The 20,132-nt window shown below is 42.1% G+C and overlaps 1 protein-coding gene across 1 annotated transcript in view; it reads right to left on the reverse strand.

The window, feature by feature from the left end:
- WASL (WASP like actin nucleation promoting factor) overlaps positions 1 to 15,037 on the reverse strand; it is a 33,956-nt gene extending 18,919 nt beyond the window's left edge. The window contains exons 1-2 of the mRNA XM_087723683.1: positions 14,271 to 15,037; positions 3,946 to 4,080 (exon numbers count right to left, since the gene is read on the reverse strand). Coding sequence (XP_087579809.1) covers positions 3,946 to 4,080; positions 14,271 to 14,396 — 261 coding nt within the window. The 5' untranslated portion in view covers positions 14,397 to 15,037. The remainder of the gene's footprint in view (positions 1 to 3,945; positions 4,081 to 14,270) is intronic.
- Positions 15,038 to 20,132: the final 5,095 nt, after the last annotated feature.

Raw genomic sequence — 20,132 nt, forward strand, 5'->3', positions numbered from 1 at the left:
TGCGTCACATGAGTCTGTAGGTGGGCGCCCCAGCCATATAAGCTGGTGTGTTATGACAAGGCGCTCTGGTTCCTTGAAGAGGGACCCTCTTGCTAGTGCTGAGGATTGCCACCAACCGAGCGACCGAACCACTCTTGCGGGAACGGTGATCCACCCTCTTGGAGTTGCTGGCCTTGTGTCGCTGTATAGGGAGAAGGAACCACTGAAGTTCTTGTGCATGCAGCCGCACCCATGGGACTACCGCAATGCACAAGATCAGCTTCCCCAGCAGCTGAGATAGAGTCACTAGAGGCGCTGACCAGATTTCCTGATATGACATATGAGAGATGTGATGCTGTCCCTTTGTTCCTGCATGAGGAAAACCCTGCAGGTTCAGGAGTCGATCACAGTGCCCAGGTGTTCAATCCTGGAGGTAGGCTCCAAATGGCTATTCTCCAGATTGACGGAGAACCCGTGTTGCTGTAGTCCGTGGACGGTGGCGTTGAGATCCTGGCACACCTTCTGTCTGGACGCCGACATTAACAGGATGTTGTCCAGGTAGCAAATGATCCTCACTGGATGAGTCCTGAGGTGTGCAGCGACAGCAGCCAGGAGCTTGGTGAAAGTCCTGGGGGGCGATGATAGGCTGAAGGGAAGAACCTTGTATTGGTAATGCTGGTTTGCAAATTGGAACCTCAGGAACTTGCGATGCGCTGGAAGAATGGGGACATGCAGGTACGCTTCCTTCAGATCAATTGAAGTCAGGAAGTCGTCCTGCCTGATGCAACCCAAGATGGTCTGGAGCGATTACATCTTGAAGCGCTTGTACGCTATGTGGATGTTGCGTTTCTTGAGGTCCAGAATGGCTCTCACTCCTCCCAAGGCTTTGGGAACCAGAAAGAGGATTGAGTAGAATCCCCTGCCTTCTTGACCCCGGGGCACCTGCTCTATGGCCGCTATGTTCAGTAGATGCTGGATCTCCGCCTGCATCATTTGTCACTTGTGGGGCAACTTTGGGATGGGACAACGAATGAAGGACTAAGGAGGAAGGGAAAGGATGTCTAAGGTGAGGCCGTGATGAATGGTGTTCAGTACCCAAGCGTCCGTCATTTTCCTCCCACTGGTTGGCGTAAAGCTGTAGCTGACCCCTGATGGGAGGCGACCAGTGACGGTCATTGGGCCTGCGAAAGGAGCAGTTGGAAAAAAACTCTCGAAAGGACCTGCGATTCCCCTGCTGTCTGGATTTGTCCCTGAAGGAAGCCCTATCCTGGGTGCGGTTCTGTGATTGGGAATAGGACCTGGTAAAGCTCTCCAAAGTGGAAGGGGAGTTATTGTTCCGAAAGGGCTGCCTACGAAAATAGGAGCGGCCTTTGCAGTCCGGTTTCTTGGTGACCGCCGGCAAGATCTTTCGTTTGTTCTTAGACTCAATCAGGACAGAGTCCAAGACCTCCCCAAATAGCTTGCCACCCTTGAAAGGAGCCGAGGCCAACTTCCATTTAGCCTTCATGTCTGTCTGCCAGTGGGTAGCCACAGCAAGCAGCGAGTGGTCACATTAGAAGCCATAGCCCTTGATGAAAATTTGGTGGCGTTAAGTGAAGCGTCGGCCGAGTACTCGACCGCTGCAATAATCGTGTTCACGTCTTGGCGTGACCTAGTATCTCCAGCAGGGAGGTTGGCTAACAGCTTGTGAAGCCAAAATAGTGCTGACCTGCTGAAGTAGGAAGAGTTAGAGGAGGCCTTCATGGCCCACACAGTGGCAATGTGAGTCTTATGACAGGCCTTCTCCACCTTTTTGTCTTCCGCTTTCAGACCTTCCAGTAGGTCGGCTGGGAGGACAGAGTTGGAAGTTAGCGCCTCTATGGGGTCATCTTGCGGAAGCTTCAAGAGCTCCTCCATGGCGGTCTCTACAGAGTAGAGCTTTTTATCCATCCCACTAGGATTGGCCACTGACCCAGACTGAACCCATTGATGCTGGATGACATCCAGGAACAGCTGTGGCACTGGAACCAACTCCTGAGGGGGAGTGATTTCTTTAAAGAGGCCTGCGCCTGGATCCCCTGATCCTATAGTCTCCTTGTTACCCTGATCAGTGGTATTCTTATCAGATTTTCCCATTTGAATGGACGAAGCCCTAGCTTTGGTCAGAACGACCTTGAACATTGTAGGCTTAAATGAGTCAGAGAATGCGGGGGCATTGGGGGCTGGGTTCTCATCCTCCGACAGATCAGGGGCGTCCTGTCCACCCTCCTCCTCATCAGACACCTCGCTGACAGCTGAGGAAGCATGAGGGGAGGCCCCGGAGGGTTGAGGGAGAACCCCAATGTTCTGCCCTCTGGCTTTGGCTTTGCTCAGGAGGGGCAAGGATAAACCCAGTTGTTGGATGCCATTAGCAATCCCCTGTGATATTGCCCATTGAACAACCTCCTTCATTGCTTGGGATAACTTAGGAGTCTCCGCAGAATTAGGGCCAGTGGAAGGAGCCTCCTCCCCCGTTAGGGAATAAGCCTCTTCCATGTCTACCTCCTCCAGAGAGGAAACAGGAGACCTGGGAGAAGCCTTGGAAGAAAATCCAAAATCCCCTTCGTCTGCCAGAGATGGAGAGCCCTCCCGTGGAGTCTCCACCAAGGGAATGTCTGTAGAAACTGATGGTGGAGGTGGTTCCCTGGCTTGCATAGTTTGTGCCTGGGCACTAACTGCCTTTTGAAACAGTCTCTCCAGGGCCTTCTGTCTCATTTCAGCCAACCTTTCTGCAGCTTTTGAGACTTTCTTGGCTTGGGGCTGTTTCCCTTTTGCGGGGCAGCCTGCACTGTCTCCCTTAGCAGCAGGGTTGGGCCTGCTCGTTTGTTAGTTGGAGGTTCAGCTTGATTCCTAGCTTCAGACACGTTCCTGCTGGCCACAGCACACTTCTATCTCAGTCAGAGCTTTAGTTGTAATCTTCCCAGTAATGCAATAGTTCTGAAAGTATGCCCTTTTAATTCAGTCCACATTCTGAGGAAAATGGGGCCCTGCAGGGATCAGTAACAGTTAGCAAAATTTTTGGTGCCAAAAATGGAAGTCCCAAGGCACTGCAGATCTGCGCTGTGATACTTCAAGGAATGGCCCGAGAAAGCCAAACTCCTTGCAGCCGCTCTCAATAGTCTTCCTGGGGAGGGGGGGACCTGTCTGGAGCCCCACAGTGAGATCCCAAATTAAGAAGCCCTCCCAGCGGCGATCTGCTGTGGAAACAGGTTTCGGCAAAGCAAATGGCTTGAGAATAAAGCATGCCGCTTTTTTTCTGTCCAAATTGGCTGCCGCAAGCTACGGAGTGCACCAGGAAGCTGACGGCAGTTAGGAGAGCTCAGTAGAGCCTTCGTTTTAAATTTAGACCACCGACAGTGAACCCAGGGGGTCCCTAACTACCCACCTGCCCCCAGAGCTTGCCAGCAGCCGTTGACGAGCCTCCCGGTGGTGCCTCAACCGCGGTGATTGTGGAAGGCGGTCATGCTCCAAGCACCTGTTCCGGGCTTCAATTAGGAGTGAACTTCCATCCAGTGGAAAAATAAAGAATCCTAACACTATATGCTAAACGCAAAAAAAAGAAAAAAAAGGCTATATTAACTGCTTGGAGTGTCCAATTTGCTGTTCAAAGACTGGAACTCCCCAACTGCACCCTTTTAGGGCAACTGAGTTTTTAAAACTGAGGCTCTGTGGGAAACAGGAGGCGTGGCAACACAAAGATTTGAACTCAATCCTTGGGCAGCAAGCTGAAGTTAACCCATGCTTGGACACTCCAAGCAGCGCCTAGGAGAATATCTGCAATAGAATATGAAAAAGAAAATGATTGCTTTCTGCCTAGCACTCTTTATCCATATTGCTTTAGCAATTAATATTTAAACAATTTGTAATTATATGCAACTACCTGTGACTCAACATTTTCATAAGATATAAACAATAGAAATATAAACTAAATATGGCAAAAACAGTTACCTTGATATCATATATTCTGATAAAATAGGATCTTTGTGGATTGTCTTTTACAAGGCAAGCTACACCACAGCATTTCTTTGACCACATAGCATTGCGCTCCGCTGCATATATCTGGACAACCACAGAGCACATTGTCTAAAATAAAATTAAAAAAAAAATACTATGTTAAAATTTAGGTATCATCTTTTTCCATTGTCTTTTCTATTAATCACAAATAAAATCTTGCAGAATTCATCTGATGAAAATAGTTATTTCCAGGTAGATAATGTTGCATTCAATTTCTTTGAACGTACTACAAAATGCCACAGGACTCAATAGTAAAATAGTGTATCTGAAAAACACTAACATGAAGATTCATCAATACCTCCCAACTTTATCACAATTATAACTAATACGTATTGATTCTTCCAAAAGTTATCTGTGTACAGTGGACATCATGGTAGTAGTGTATCAGTTAGTTTATGCACTTTATCAAAGTTGGGCAATTCAGAGTAGATGACAGAAGACAGTCCATTTTTGTACGTTAATCTATTAACATATACACCTAACATTACCTTTGGTTAGGAACACAGATTAAAGCCTATTTTCTATTAAAATTAGACAATATAGAGTAAGAAATTAATTCAAAGTATTTCAAACCAAATCCTGTTTGACTTAAAAAAAAACACCGTATAAAATTTGTTGTAGAATAGTCTCTGCATGATCTTCATTTGGCTTTGGATCACCAGCAGCTAAGAGCTGAACTTATATCAACAAAATCATTAAAAATATTAATAGACAATTGACATAATTCCCTGGCAGAGTCCTTTTTTAAAAATGCTGCTGTGAATACTAGTATTCTTGCTTTAGATTTCTGTCTTTATGTTAAGGTTATATAACCACAGAAAGGCTAAGCAGGATATAAATGTTTAAAACAAAGCTTGATGGCCAAATAAAACCAACCTTATAGGCCAAAGTGAAATATTAATTTAGTAGGACTAGAGTACACAATATGGTGTAACCAGCCTTTATTTTGATGGTCTGCATCTGCAACTGGCAGATTTTATATGCAACAAAGCAAAAGTTGACTGGTCTACTTTTTATCCATAAAAAGCAAGCTATAACAACATTTTCTGCTTTAAAAATCTGAAATGTGCAAATTATAACCTTGGTGTTCAAAATAGATTAACTAGGTTTTGTAGTTTAAATTTCTGCATATCTTCTGCAGAAATTATTATAGAGGTTATCAAAATTTTAAAATTCTTGCATACTACACAATGAATATCTTTTTGAAGATATTCTTCTAGATCTTTTTTCCCACAAAGAAAATCTCTTCCTTTAATATTTGAAGGGACCAAGTCTTACACTTTCAATATAAACTGCCAGCCAGAAAAAAGGAAGCTCATTTGTGGTATTTTACTCAAAACCACACTATTGCAGGATGTTTCAAACTTTCACAGTCTTAACCACAGAGGTCAAATACTATTTTAGTATTGCAGTCAATACAGGGATGCTTCTTTTGACTTTGACTGCAATGCAAGAAATAATTTCAAAATGATTTGACTAAAAGTGTGGATTGAAAAGCTAGTTTAAGAATATTTCCTGGAGAAAAAGCACTTGCTCAAATTACGATTCATGTTTTTTACCCAAAATCTTTAAACTCCCCCTTTTTTGCATTCTATATTACAGTTATGCGTCAGCCTATTGGAAAGAAGCAGCCATATACTAAAACCATTTTTAAATACATATACACATCGTCATCTTTTTGACCTTCACAAAACAAAACCAGCTCTGATTTTCCTCTGCAAAGGCTTGCTTAGTTAAACAATAGCTTCTCTTTCTCCCCACTCCTGGGTGTTCACATTGTCCAATTATGAGATGTCCTTTTGTTATGGGAATAGTCCACCTCCTTCTTAGGTACCTGCAGTGGTGACCTTGACGGCTTCCAGGGTCTCACGCTGCATGCAAAAATCTTTGGCATTCCATTCCACCAACCCACTTCAGTTAAATGGCATGTTGAATAGCAATAGGATCTGAAAGGAGCCTAGCAGTTCAATCTTGACAGTATTTGTTGAAATGTAGCTCCCCTCCCCTACAAACCTTACAGATGCCCTGTGAAGGAAGAAGCAATCCCTTGCTTATTATCAAAAAAATTTCAGCATGGTATCCTCAAGATAGGCTAGGAATCAATTCCCAAATACTATGACCAATGCTTGCACAAATAGAAATTTTGCAACTCATGATCCAACATATCTGAAAGTACTCCTAGGTGTTATTCAAGTAAAGCCTCATTTGAGTTGAGCTTGATTTGTGGACTTAAGTTTTCTTGATAATAATGGCAGATTTGCCAATGCCTTATTCTATTGTTCTGTTTTGTGATTCACAATCTAGCCTACAATTGTAATATTTCCTAATGGTTTCCGACCTAAGTGCTACCCAATCTGACATTTCTCAGATTTCTGAGATCAGTGCTGAGACTTAAGTATAGCTTTCTATGTAAAGGCAAATAAATCAATCTCTCTGAAAAAGAATAGGTGGGTACAAATTTCATATTTCGCATGGCAAAATTCAAAATTGGAGGCAAGGACGACTATTTAAAAATGAGCAAATACTTAAAAATTACATGTATTAATAAGTCATATTGCAAACATGTCTTTCTTGTTATGTAACTTATTTATAAATAGATATATTTCAGTAGGTAATTACTGCTGTTATCGATTTTTGTCTCCTGTGCATGCACAGCAGACCCAAAGACCAGCTGGCTGGTGGGAGGCATGCGCGCATGCATGGTGGAGCTGAACTGGGGCGACAGCTCACGTGCCTACAGAGAGGGCTCTGCGTGCCACCTCTGGCACACGTGCCATAGGTTCACCATCATGGCCCTAGCATATACAGAACTACTAAGAGAAGTCATCTGACAAAGGTGAGGAATCATCAATATACTAATGACATGAAATAATGTATTTCCATCCCCAATTGAGCCAGAGATTATGTAAAAATTGGTTAAGTTTGTTAAAGACTGAATGGGAAAAAACAAGCTCAAATTAAATAGTACCAAGATGGAGTTGCTATTATATCCTTAGAAACATGGGCTATGCCTACAACATTGCTCCTGGTAAATTGTCTGGATGGTGTTATCCTTCCTGAAGAAGCTGGTCAGTGATTTCAGAGTCTTTTTGGATTCACAGCTCCTGCTTTAGCAGCAGGTGGAATCCATACTTGGGATTCTACTACAGCTACTGAAGATATTGCCAGGAAGTAATTGTCAGAAAAGCAGCAGAAAACAAGTAAGCTCAGAGAGCACCAAGGACCCTTCAGTTGAATAAATTCTGAGGCGAGCAAGAGAGGATTTTGGATTGCAATCTGGGATATTTTTGACTTTGTGCAAATTTTGTGGAAATAGAAAGAAGCCTTTGCAATGTGAGCTCCACCACCTGCAGAGTATTACCATACTCTTCCTGGCTTCTCTGAGCTGTTATATAATGGTTGATTTGGGAGATAGCCAACACTTTGAGAAAAGAAATTGCAAACCTTGAGAGAGATAATGGAGTACCTTCTCTTGAAGCCGCTTTAGCAGCAGTTGGACTCCATACCTGGGATTCTACTGCAGCTACTGAAAGTATTGCCAGGAAGTAATAGCCACAGAAACACAATGTTAATACCGACTGCATTTGAGGAATCACTGTATTGAATGATGCATGTAATAGTGATGAACATGCCCAGTGTTAGTGGTGGATGTCATTTCCTTGGTCTTGCCAAGTTTGATTTAAATGAAATTATTAAACTTATCTCCACCATGATAGCATTTTGGGAATGAGCATGCCTTAAAATAGCAATTTTGTATCTGTGTCAATAGGTTTTTCAAAATTCCAAATATGCCAGTGCCTAAAAAAATATATACCACACTTCCCCACCCAGATTGACCACTATCGTGTTAAGGTCTGTAAGGTTTATGTTTTTCCCCAGACACCCAGAAACACCCTTAGTATGTTATACATTAAACTATAACCTGACAAATCAGGAATAAAAAGGTTCCCCCAAAAGGTGGTGTATTTCAGTGTTCCAAAAATCGTTCCTAATAACTTCGCTTTTGTATCATAGAATTCCTTGTAAATGTTTCTTCAGATTTCAAATTATCTCAGTCTCTGGCCTAATTCTATACAGTTAGTAACAGAGAAGTAATAAATGTATTTAGAATATTCTTTTTGAAAATGAAAAAAAAAAACCCTTCAGTTTGGTCATCCCTAACCTGGCATTTTTTTCAGTGCGCACTATAGAAGAGAAAAGCAAATAGCAGTTATTCTTATAATCAGAGAAATCCCGCACAGTAAATTACTCTTTAAAAGAAAAATGTACAGAAGCTGCAAACCCTTAATTAATAAGTAACACAAGCATGTAAAAGATTAAAAAGAAAACAGAACAGTCTTTAAAACACTGTGGTCACATGGAGTAGATATTCTTTTTTTAAACAAAAGTGCTCTGTGGAAACATAATGAAATATAAAAAAATGTTTCTATTTATATAAAGGCCAAGCATTAAGAACAAAACGCAAATGTTCTATAGAAACCCAACCTCAAACTATTTAATTTTATTGATAATGGGAGTATTACATATTATTTTAGGTCAATTGTTATGGTTAAATAGCTAGTGAAGCATTCATACAATGCTCTCAAAAAGAAACACCTTGCATTTATTTGTAAAACAAGTAAGTGATCTTGCAAATAGTGCTAGATTATCAATCCCAGCCTTGTTTCTATCTGCATCCAATATGCTTGAATGTAAGGCTCATACAAATGGAGCAAAACATGCAAAAGTATCATTATGGCCTGCATATTTAATAAAGAAATACCTTTCAGCATAAATGCATTTAAGATACTATCTTAAATACATTTATTTAATTCATATGCTGCCTGCCTTACTAATCAAATTATGCACTGTTTACAGTGGCATAAAAGAATATAAAAGCATTAAAATTAACAATTAAATAAAAAACACAAGACCATGGATGGTACAGGGATGGACTCTGCCAATTACCTCCCTGCGACCAATTAGATCTCACAGATTGGGCCTCCTCCGAGTTCCATCTGCCAGCCAGTGCCGGCTGGCAACTACAAGGAGGAGAGCCTTTTCAGTTGTAGCTCCGACCCTTTGGAACGATCTCCCCGTGGAGATTCGTACTCTCACCACCGTCCAGGCCTTCCGCATAGCCCTTAAGACCTGGCTAGCCCGTCAGGCCTGGGGACAAAGATAATTGCCCCTCCCGAATGATGAATGAATGTTGCTCATTATTTTACTTTATGTTTGTCTACGTTATTGTTTGTATTTCCATCCCCTGATTTTATGTAAGCCGCCCTGAGTCCCCTCAGGGAAAAGGGCGGCCTATAAATGTTAATAAACCTTAAACCTTCAAACCTTTTGTTTCTTATTTTACCAATCACCACCAGAGGTGAGATGGTTCCTCAGATAACCAAGTTCCATGCCCTGAAGGGCTTTAAAAGTGATAACCAATACACTGAATTGGTCCCAGATGCAAACCATGTTACAGGGACTACCCTCTCCAGAATTTTCCATACCAGTGCATTCTGTACCAATTGTAGCTTCTGAATACTCTTCAAGGGTAGTTCTGTGTAGAGTACATTGCAATAATCCAATTATTATCCTATTACCATGTCTAGACAATAGATGTCCTTAACAAAATTCAGACTATTTGACAATTATATTGCATAGTGAGATAAGGGTGATAGGGAATAGCCATGGACTTAAGTATTTGGAAAATGTATAAATTCCAAGGCAACAATGCAAAACATAATGCTGCCAGTCCTATGAATTCATGCTATTCCTACATATTAGGAATATAAACCATACTCTAAACTAGGAATGTATAGTGGCCACAATTAAAAACAACCAATACTAGACATGGTATATAGCATGTTAGTATCTCAAATACATTTTCTGTAGATAGCTTTGCAGTCAACTGCAATAAAAAATAACATTTTCTCCCAGATTGAAAAAATAAATTGTTACACCTTTCAGCAGATAAGGTAATCATATTAACTCTCAGCACATCAGAGCTTGTGAACACGGATTTCTCTCTGAAATTGCCTGAAGAAAACTTTCGAACTGACAATACATTTTCATATTAAGCAGCAATGAATGGTGTAGAGTAAAACTATTTTAAAGAAAATGAAAGAATGTGGTCCATCCAATAAAATGACTTTGGATTTCTTAAACCTAAATTGAGGAAAAGAACTAAAGGAAATCAAGTTAAAAAATACTTTTTAAAAAAGCAGGAAGGTACATTAAAAAAAAACCAATCCACTGGAGTAGGACCAGAATTTCGGCTGCTAAGCAATGCAATCGTAAAGGGTGATGTTGTATGACCATGCTGTTTAGCAACCACAGTTCTGCAAGCCCACAGTTACTGTTGTTAAGCAAAGACCTCATGTGATTGTGACTTCTAACTTCCTGACTAACTTTTCTTGTGGGAAGCTGGCAAGAAAGTCACAAATTTTGATCAGATGACCATGCTCCAATGGCAGAAAATCCAGGCTGGTTGCCAAGTACCTGGACAACAGTAATGTGACTGTGAAGCACACCACAATGGCTGAAACTTCAAGGATTGATCATAAATACCACTGGCTCAGCACTGTTGCAAGTTTGAATATTTGCTAAGCAAGTTGTCATTAAACATGTTATTATTGAATAAGAGGCTAAATGCCTTTACTTTATCCATACAGAATTTGTTACAATTCAAGAAGACTAAGGAGTATTGTTGATTTAGGAAAGGTGAGATTATCTGTCTCTCTAAAATCTTAAACAGTGATTCTTCAGATTCTCTAAGTAAAGTCTTTTTCATCACATATTCTTTTAAACTGATGCCGGAGACTGAACCTAACATTTTTGCATGCTAAAGATATTATCTATCAGTTATGGTTCATATCCTTCACATCACATTGATTTTCACTTGCATTATAATTCTCAGACTAGCAGTTACAATTCCAGAAGTGAAAGTGGCTGGTTATTTTATGCTGGCATTTGCATCTAGAACAGTGTTTCTCAACCTCATCAACTTGAAGATGTCTGGACTTCAACTCCCAGACTTCCCCAGCCAGCGAATGCTGGCTGGGGAATTCTGGGAGTTGAAGTCCAGACATCTTCAAGTTGACAAGGTTGAGAAACACTGATCTAGAAAGTAGTACAGCACAAAACCTACACATATCTGAAGGACCACTTATTCCAGGTAGAACCATGCTGTCCAGTAGATCCAGCCAGAAAAGGGTGGTTAAAGCGTACAACTTCCAAATGCGATCAGAAGAGGACAAGAAGAATGTGCTGCTGCTCTCTGTATGGCTCATGCAGTACAACAATCTGCTTCCTGAAATCTGAATGGTATCCTCCCTGATAACTTCCTGAGAGCCCTGAAGTCAAAACTCCTTCACATAGCTTTTATTGCCTAATTAGAAGGTAACATTAAGGAGCACAGAGTTTTAGTAAAGGTAGAAACATTGTGTACGTTACTATTTATGGTTTTATAATGCTGTAAACTGTCATACTATTAATGTCAGTGATATACTTTTAATATATTACTATTATATATAGTGCATACACGTGTAATTATGTATTTATCATTAAGGAACTAACACACATGCAATTTGTTTTTAATAAGTTTTACATTAAATTATACAATTATTTTAAAATAGTTTTAAGATTTTCAGCAATGTTTGTATATGAGGAAGAAAATGTGCAATGTATTTTCAAATATTTCAAGTGTCATCACTTGAATATTTTCTCCAAGTCTAGAATATATCTTCTAATTTTATTAATAAATACTATTTTATTTTCCATACTGTAGTTTATCAGTGTACCCAAATTGGTTTTCTTGTTGCCTGCTGCTGAGTACACAATTTTTCCATGTATTATTTTGATTACATTTGCATATAAAACAATTATGTAGATAAAAGCATATTTGTTCTTTAAAAAGTTATAATTGGATTATTTTCTTGTTTCAAGGGAATTCAATTTGCACTAAGTTAGTGAAAATCCATGCAGCTCAATACTAGCAATGGCTCTCCACATAAAGGAGGTCTTTTCAGCAAACTTGGGACTTCCTTGGAAATAAAACTAGTACTTCCTGAGGCCAAAGCCTGTGACTTTTCCACTTAGGAACAGCTCTTTGCTAAAGAGAGAATATAATATTCTAAAAGAGATTTTAAAAATCTGTGGAGTGTATTAAGCTTCGGCAAAGGCATTTTTAGTGCTAATTTCCCCCCCTCTAAAAAAAGTGGTTTGCTAGTAATATTATAGTACAGCATTAATGTTTAGCTACCTGGCCTACAGTATTTAACATGAATTTAGTATGGCAAGCAACATAAATGTATATTCTCCCCACTGTAAATCAGCATTCCCAGAAAAAAAAGCAGCTCATGTTCATTAGACAGTTTTCAGAAACTATCTGCAAATTCCCATTAACAGCTGAAAAAGACATATCTAGAGTGCAAATTTGGCCTTAATGAAATGTGAATTACAGATTACCTGTGACTGAATGATTTGTGAATCTTTACCTATTTAACCTCATCAGAAACAAAAAAACTGGATTTTCCATCCAGACCAGTATACTATTATAATCCTTACAGATTTACAGTGGGCAGAGGCATTTGCATATCTGTAGTCAATTTCTTGATAATATAGTTTATGTTTGCCCTTTCTGTCATAATTGGGGGGGGAGACTTTAGTAAAACCAGTTTCTGTCAATAAACAAAAAACCTTAAAGGAAACAGGACATATCTATGATGCTTTATTCATGGTTGTATTATTTTTAATGATTCAGAAGAGGAAAAGTTTGACTGCTAATCCATCTGAAATACAGAATATTTATTTAGTGATATGTTTAAATGTCTGTCAGCTCAGAAATCAGAAAAGGCCAAATTTAAACGCAGAATATTTCAATATAAAACAGCATGATATAGATTGCATACTAAAACTTACTAAGTCAAACACAGCAGCATAAAGTCTGCTAAGAGCTGTATGAAGAGCTATTACCTAATAACTGTATCTAACAGCTATATGAGGACTACCAAAATTTCAGGGATTATTACAGTTGTTCCCGCCCCACAAAGGGGAATTTTGTATATGCTCTGCAAATCTATTGCTCAGCAGGGAACAGAATCCAGAGCGTTATTTTCATTTTCTAGTTCATTTCCTGAAAGTTCAGAAACTATACAGGTAGAAATGTATGCCAGCTTTCTATGAGTAGCTGAACTTTTCCACACACACACACACGAATTGCAACATCTCCATTGCTGACACACACGTACTGAAAAAACACCAAGCACTTCCGGTATACTCTGAAATAATCATACCTGTTGGAAAAAGGAAGTGGGGGAGAAAATAATCTCTTAACATAGCAAAAAAGTGAAGAGCTCCCCACCAAAGGTAAAACAGCATCTGCCTTAAAACAAGCCACATAGTGGAAAGGATTTGTTGGAGCTCCCCTAACCAGGGTTTTTTTTTCTTTCTTTCAGCAAAGCCGGAGCAGATCCAATGGGCCGACTCTAGTCAACAGGCTCTGCCTTCCCTTCCTGTTGCTTGGATCCACAGCCTTCACCTGCACCTAGTATTTATCCCACTCCCACCAGATCCCAAAAAAAAGCAAAAAGAGATCGCTGAAGTCTTCTTTCCCTTGGAGGAGTAAAGGCGGGCATCTTTTCTTTCTTCGCACATTCCCCCCCCCCGTCTCTTCTTTTACTTATTTATTTATTTAGTTTCTCACTCATGTAGAAGATAACAGGAATAAGAATTAACATGAATAAGAATGGGTACAAATGAATGGGGACATTAGGACAGGTGGTGCACTTTAATGCACGCATTTCGATATATACATTTCAGTATAAATTTAGCCAAAGCTGTTAAGGGGTTGATTTTTCCACCTCCGCCCCAACAATACAGAGCCGTGGGGAGGAATAAGAGGTGGGGGAGGAAAGTAGGCAGCTGTTCCGTGGGAACGGCCCCAGCCAGGGACCTTCTGCTCTCTCCAAATTCAAAGTAAGCCAGCCACGACCCCGCGCCGGAAAGGAAATAAAAGAGTTGGGGGGAGGAAGGAGGAAAAATTGGCAGGGCTCTTGCATCATCACGCCTCCCACTCGCAGCTTCTGCCTCCAGCAGATGGAAGTCACCCTTCTGCCCCGCGGCCCCCTTCCCCGAGAGGTCAAGGCAGCTTCCCGCCCGGGACGCGCGTGGCCAAACCCTCCACAGGCGCCCCCATAGGATTGGCCGGGCCTCCCCAACCCCCGAGGCAGTCAGGCCCAGCTAGCGGGGCGAAGCCTCCTCCTTTCCCGTCCCTCACTCACCACGCATTTCTTGCCGAGGAAGCCGAAGAGGCTCTCGTTCTCCTGCGGTGTGAGCAGCATGGAGCCCACGTTGGAGACCCTCCGCGGCGGCGGGGGCTGCTGCTGCTGTTGTTGGCTGTTGTTCATGGCGGCCGCCGCCGGCGCCAGGCCGGGACTGCCAACCCCCTCCGCCGGCTTCGCAGCTGGCTCTAGCTCGCTTGCGGGGGGTCAGGCCCCGCGTCTCCTGGAGGGTGGCGGCGGCGCAGGAGCCTGCCTACCCGCGCTATTGCAGCAACATCGGGGCGGCGACCTGAGGGGGCGCCGCGTCGGACCGGGGAGCAACTCCTGAGGGTTTTTTTTTCCCTTGCGAGCGACCGGAGCGGAGCGGCCGGGGAAGACCCGCTCCTCGCCCTTCTGCGCGCCTTCCGCCGCTCTCCCGACAGGCACTAAACTTCCAACTTCTCCCCGGCGCCGGCCGTGCAATCCAACATGGCAGGGAGCGGAGGCGCGGGCGAGACCAAACGCCGCGGAGGGAGAGGGGAGGACGCGGGGTCGAGAGACGCCTCAGGCTGCCCAGCCCGCGTCACTACTTCTCGGCCCGGCTCCCCCTACCCTGCTTGGACTCACTCTCTTCGCCGCCGGTCCGGAGAGCGTAGGCGGGGCGGCCCCGCAGCTCGGCTTCAACGCAAGTCCCAGCTGGCAGCTGGGGAGTCGCGCTCTCTGTGGCCTCCCCCGTTAAATACCGGGGCGAGCCAGGCCGGGCTGCTTCCCCGGCCTTGTCATCCAGGAAGTCTGGGAATTGGCGGTGGCGGGAGGCGGAGGAAGCGAGTGGAGAGACGCCGCGGGCTTGCAGGAGGGACGCGCCCCGCGATTCCTGCAATTCTTCCACGCAGAACTGCGCGGCTTGGTGGCGCGAAGCGGGGGTGTGCGCTCCTGTCACCTGCCTGCCCCTTGGCTTAAAGCTTCCGACGATCCCGCAGACGTAATTTGTGCCTCCAGACTCCAGAGGGGAAAAGCGTTGCTGTTATAAATCCGTCTTTTTCTTTTAATTTAATTCCTACAAGAGAGTTTGCCTCCACTTAGGTCTTGCTTTGAATAATGGATGTTGGGCTTGGCTCGCTCCGGTGCTTGGTAATGTCTGACTCACGGCTCAAGGCTCTAAATTAGGTTTAAAGGTAAAGGTTCCCCACGCAAATATACGCGCTAGTCGTTCCCGACTCCGGGGGAGCAATGTTCATCTCCGGTTCTAAGCCAAAGAGCCAGTGCTGTCCGAAGATGTCTCTCTGCCAAAGGTGCACCTGTTACCTTCCCACCAAAGTGTTTCCCATTTTTCTACTTGCATTTTTACATGCTTTCCAATTGCTAGGTGGGCAGAAGATGGGGCAAGAAACAGGAGCTCACTCCTTACTTAGGGACGCCGACCTTTCTGATCCACAAGCTCAGCGTCTTAGCCCCCCAGCCACCTTGGCTCTCTCAAATCATGTTTAACCAGATTACAAGGCCTCAGAAATGTGAGAACTCGAATAGAGGGTGTCCAAATAGACCTTGACAAACTGAGGGTGTGTGGATTTAAACTCCTAGAATTCAACTCCCAGCAGGCTGGTTGGGGAATTCTTGGAATGGAAGCCTACACACCTTTTGAGTTGCCAAGGTTGAGAAAGACATATGGAGGTTGGAAACAAAAGAACTCATACTTTTTATTTTTAACTGAACTGGGATTGTTTTGTTGTTAAGTCTCATCCTTGGCTTTATGGAATTCCTGGATTTTTGTTTGGAGGAATCTTTATATACCTATGAGCATTGCTTATTATCTAGTAATGGCTTTAATTATATGGCCTGCGTTCGGGGAAAAAACCCTTTCTTTGAAGATACTCGTTTTGCAAGGAAAGATTGGTAGGACAATCCAAAACTTCAACCATGTTGAATCTTCATTACTGACAAATAATTAAAAACATATTATTTTGCATTGCTCATAAAATGGTCAGGATTATTACAGGATGATTATTACAGTCTTTAAAATTCTGTAGAGCTGAAGAAACTTCTTGGATGAGAAGCGAAACGTCTTCAAGAAAAAACCAGAAAGTCCAGATGCCTCTTGAAAAAGCACCTTTGGGACAAATGCCATGGGTGAATCCCAGTAAACCTGGAACATCACTTGAACCACATTGGCACTGACAAAATAAACATAAAAGACAGCCTTACTGGACAGCTCACATCCTGCGATAATACTTTTAATACTATCAAACAAGAACATCTGCCAAGTCCTTAGGAGGACTCGATAGGTGGATAAAAATGTCAAACCCAATCCAAACATTTGCAACCAACCATAACAATGATAGCTTGTTCAATGGTTCATTTCCAAAGAGAGAGAATTAAATTCTGTTTGGAAAGTGGATCTTGTATCCAGTGCTGGGTTCCGGATCCCGGTGCAACTGGTACAGTGCAACGGGGCCCGGAGTTCAGTTTATTGTATTTGTATGCCGCCCTTTTCCCCCGAAGGGGGACTCAGGGCGGCTCACAACTCGAACCGGGGAAGGGGGATACAAACAAAAATTTTAAAAAACAAACATAACAATATATAATTTAAAACTCACAACAGTCATACCATTCGAGACGGGAGTCTACCACATGCATGCGTGCAGCATGCACATGCATCCTTATCTCCGCGACGCCTCCACGATGCCTCTGTGACACTCCAGGTGCTCGGTGGAGCGTCACGCAGGTGCTGTATGCTGCATGCGCAGAAGTGCTGAAGAGTTCAAATACAGCTGAGTTCGGGTAGGTGGGTGAGTCCTTCAGAGCACCAGAACAGAACAGTACCCAGTGCCCTCGGCAGGCATACCAGGGCGTACCACCTGCAACCCACCACTGCTTGTATCCTACACATCCAGAGTATTGTAAGCTATAGTTGCTTATTTAAGAGCATTCACTAGGACATTGATCTTTAAAGAAACAGTGACCAAGTTCCCATGTGATCCACAACAATATTTTAACTGTCTCCTTGAGTTAAACATTACTAGTAACTAAGTTTACACACAGAATCTATGATCAAGAGGCAAATTTCTAGTGATGGAAAATTGATTGGAGTGAACTTTTGTATGGAGCCCCAGTAAATTCTCAATGGGACCCTTTGATTATGTGCAACCCAACTTGAAAAGCTTTGCATAATGTTTTGGTTCAAAATGCCTTGGCACTACTAAGCACATTAAAACCCAATTATTTTGATTTGTTTGCAGCATTATGGCTCAGCACAACACTGGATTCCAGCTAGCTTCTTCCTTGATAATATTAAGGGAAAAACAGTGTCTGGATGCATTTCTTTATTATATTTCTATACTCTCAGCCCTGACATTGCAAAACTAATTCTATGGGCTCAGGCCTACTAAAAATGACCTACCAAGAATTCTTACCAACAAAATGAAAAGGAAAATTAGAAAAAAAAAGAACACCGCAGTAGACTTTAATTATCCAGGTAATTATATTCAGGATACAGGGAGTACTTGATTTACAGCTGTAATTGAGCCTGGAATTACAGTTGTACATTCTGGCAGAGGATAAGTGGGTCACCATGTGACTGTTTTGATGACTAATTTGCAGCAGTTGTTAAGTGAAAACCAGAGTCATTAAGTGAACCTGGTTTCACCAATGAGTGTTTTTTGTTACTGTAGATGCTGGAAGTAAATGCCAGAAATTGGTAAATCTCACAAAAAATTGTCACATGGCAGGGGACATTGCAAACAGCGAAATATGTGATCTACTTGCCAAGCAGCCAAAACATAATCATGTGACTGTGTGTATGGCTTTTGGAAGGCTGGAACAAGTAGCTTTGGAAGGAGGGTCAATTGTAACGGTCACTAAGCAAAGATTATCTTTAACACTAAGGTAGATAATATCTGTTTATGATTTTGATTTATTTAGTCCATCAAACATATACAAGATAACAGGTATAAGTATAAACATGGTCATGAACAAAGGAAATGAATACAAATAAATGGGGACAGTAGGACAGGGACGGTAGGCACACTGGTGCACTTATGCACCAGTGAAATTTATAATTATAATATAATTTATAATTACAATAAAATTATAATTTATGGTGAAGCTCTCACCTCAATCAGGAGGCTGTGAGTTCGATCCTAGGTAGAGGCAGATATTTCTCTTTCTGGTAACAATCGGAATATATCTGTTGAACCAAACTGTATTGGCGACAGGAAGGGCATCCGGCCATTAAACAGTCTGCTAGTCCATTCGGTTGCCCAGACTCCATCCTGCAAGGGATTGTGGGGTTGTTAAAAGATGATGATGTTTGCAAAAACATTTAAAATTATTCTAATACACCATGTAATGTCCTGTAACCAACATATTTGCATTTTATTGAAAAATGGGAGACAGATCTGAAATACTTTGATAGAAGAGAGTAGAATTCTATCAGTAAATGCTGGATACTTTAAAATAGGTGATTTGATATGAAGAGCAGGTGGTGACTATGGAAGAAATGCATGGAAATACTGTAACCAATTGACACGCTTTCTACAATTTGTAATGGAAGATGGTATTTTTATTTTTATGTTTGTCCTTGTTCAAAACAAATAAAAATTGTTTTTTTTAAAAAAGGAACTGCTGGATACTACTGTACAGGTAGATGCTCTGAATTGTGGAGTGAATGTATACAAATTGCAGGGAAATTTTTTTGTGAACTTTACTTGTAATATAAATGAGAGGATTAAAATGATTCAGCCCTGAAATATACTTTGATATGCAAACATCCTGTAATATTTTGCCAAACAATGAAGCAGCCCATTAATTTTGATTACAGATGTGAAACTTCAAAGAATGAACTCATCCTGCTCCCCAAACCTTTTTGTTTAAAAAAATGGAAAAAATAGATTACAAGTATTTTCATTAAAAATGTACAAATGATCAAGAGGCCAATAAAATTGATCTGGAACCATAGCTGTCTTCCGAAAATCATTACTTTCTGCATTTGTGACTCTTAAGATAAGCCTAGAGCAGTGATGGCAAACCTTTTCGGCACTGAGTACCCAGGCCGGAATGCATGTACATGTGTGCGTGGGCATGCGCCAAAGCACCGGAAACCCAAAGACCAGCTGGCCGGCATGCGCATGCCTGTTTTGGGGGGACTTTTTTCAGGCCATTTTCCAGCGCTCACGAAGATGCATGCCGGATGCCAGAAGAGCAGCTGGCAATGGCGCACGTGCCCACAAAGAGGGCTCTGTGTGCCACCTCTGGCATATATGCCATAGATTTGCCATCATGGGCCTAGTCCTGTGCTGGCTGGGGGATTCTGGGAGTTGAAGTCCACAGGACTTCAAGTCGCCAAGGTTGAGGAACACTGGCCTAGAGTATGTTTTTTGTTTCACTACCATATCAGAGGCATAGCAAGCCATCTTCATATCAATAAACTCACATCCTGATTAACGAGCTTACTCAACATCAGATATTTTAAGGTTCAGAAGGATACGTCATCAGAAAATATTTTTCTGAGGTTTTCCTTATTTTTCTCATGCTTTTTAAATTGGAATTATGGGAATTATGATGCAAATACAGATGTCAGTTTTTACCTGATGTGTTCACTGCAGCATAATTTATAGTGCCTGATATTCCGTAGTACCCAATGTAGACTTTTAAAAGTTTGACTCAATGAAGCACAGATTTTAGCCGTTAGATTGGAGCAATCTCTCAAAAAGCTACAATGCTCATTCCCCTACCAGCTACTTCCAAGTGTGCCAATAAATGCCACTGGAAGGTTGCACAGTGGTAGTTACTCCATAGGAAAAGAAACTAGCAGTAGAGTGATTTTCTATCACATTGTTTAGTGTTCTAAGCCATCCCACCCACAGGGCATTTGCAGAGGCCTTTCAC

Source organism: Thamnophis sirtalis, unplaced genomic scaffold (assembly GCF_051295495.1).
Source record: "Thamnophis sirtalis isolate CommonGarterSnake01/CBP01778 unplaced genomic scaffold, rThaSir2_p1.2 scaffold_9, whole genome shotgun sequence".
In the NCBI taxonomy this organism is placed as follows: Eukaryota; Metazoa; Chordata; class Lepidosauria; order Squamata; family Natricidae; genus Thamnophis; species Thamnophis sirtalis.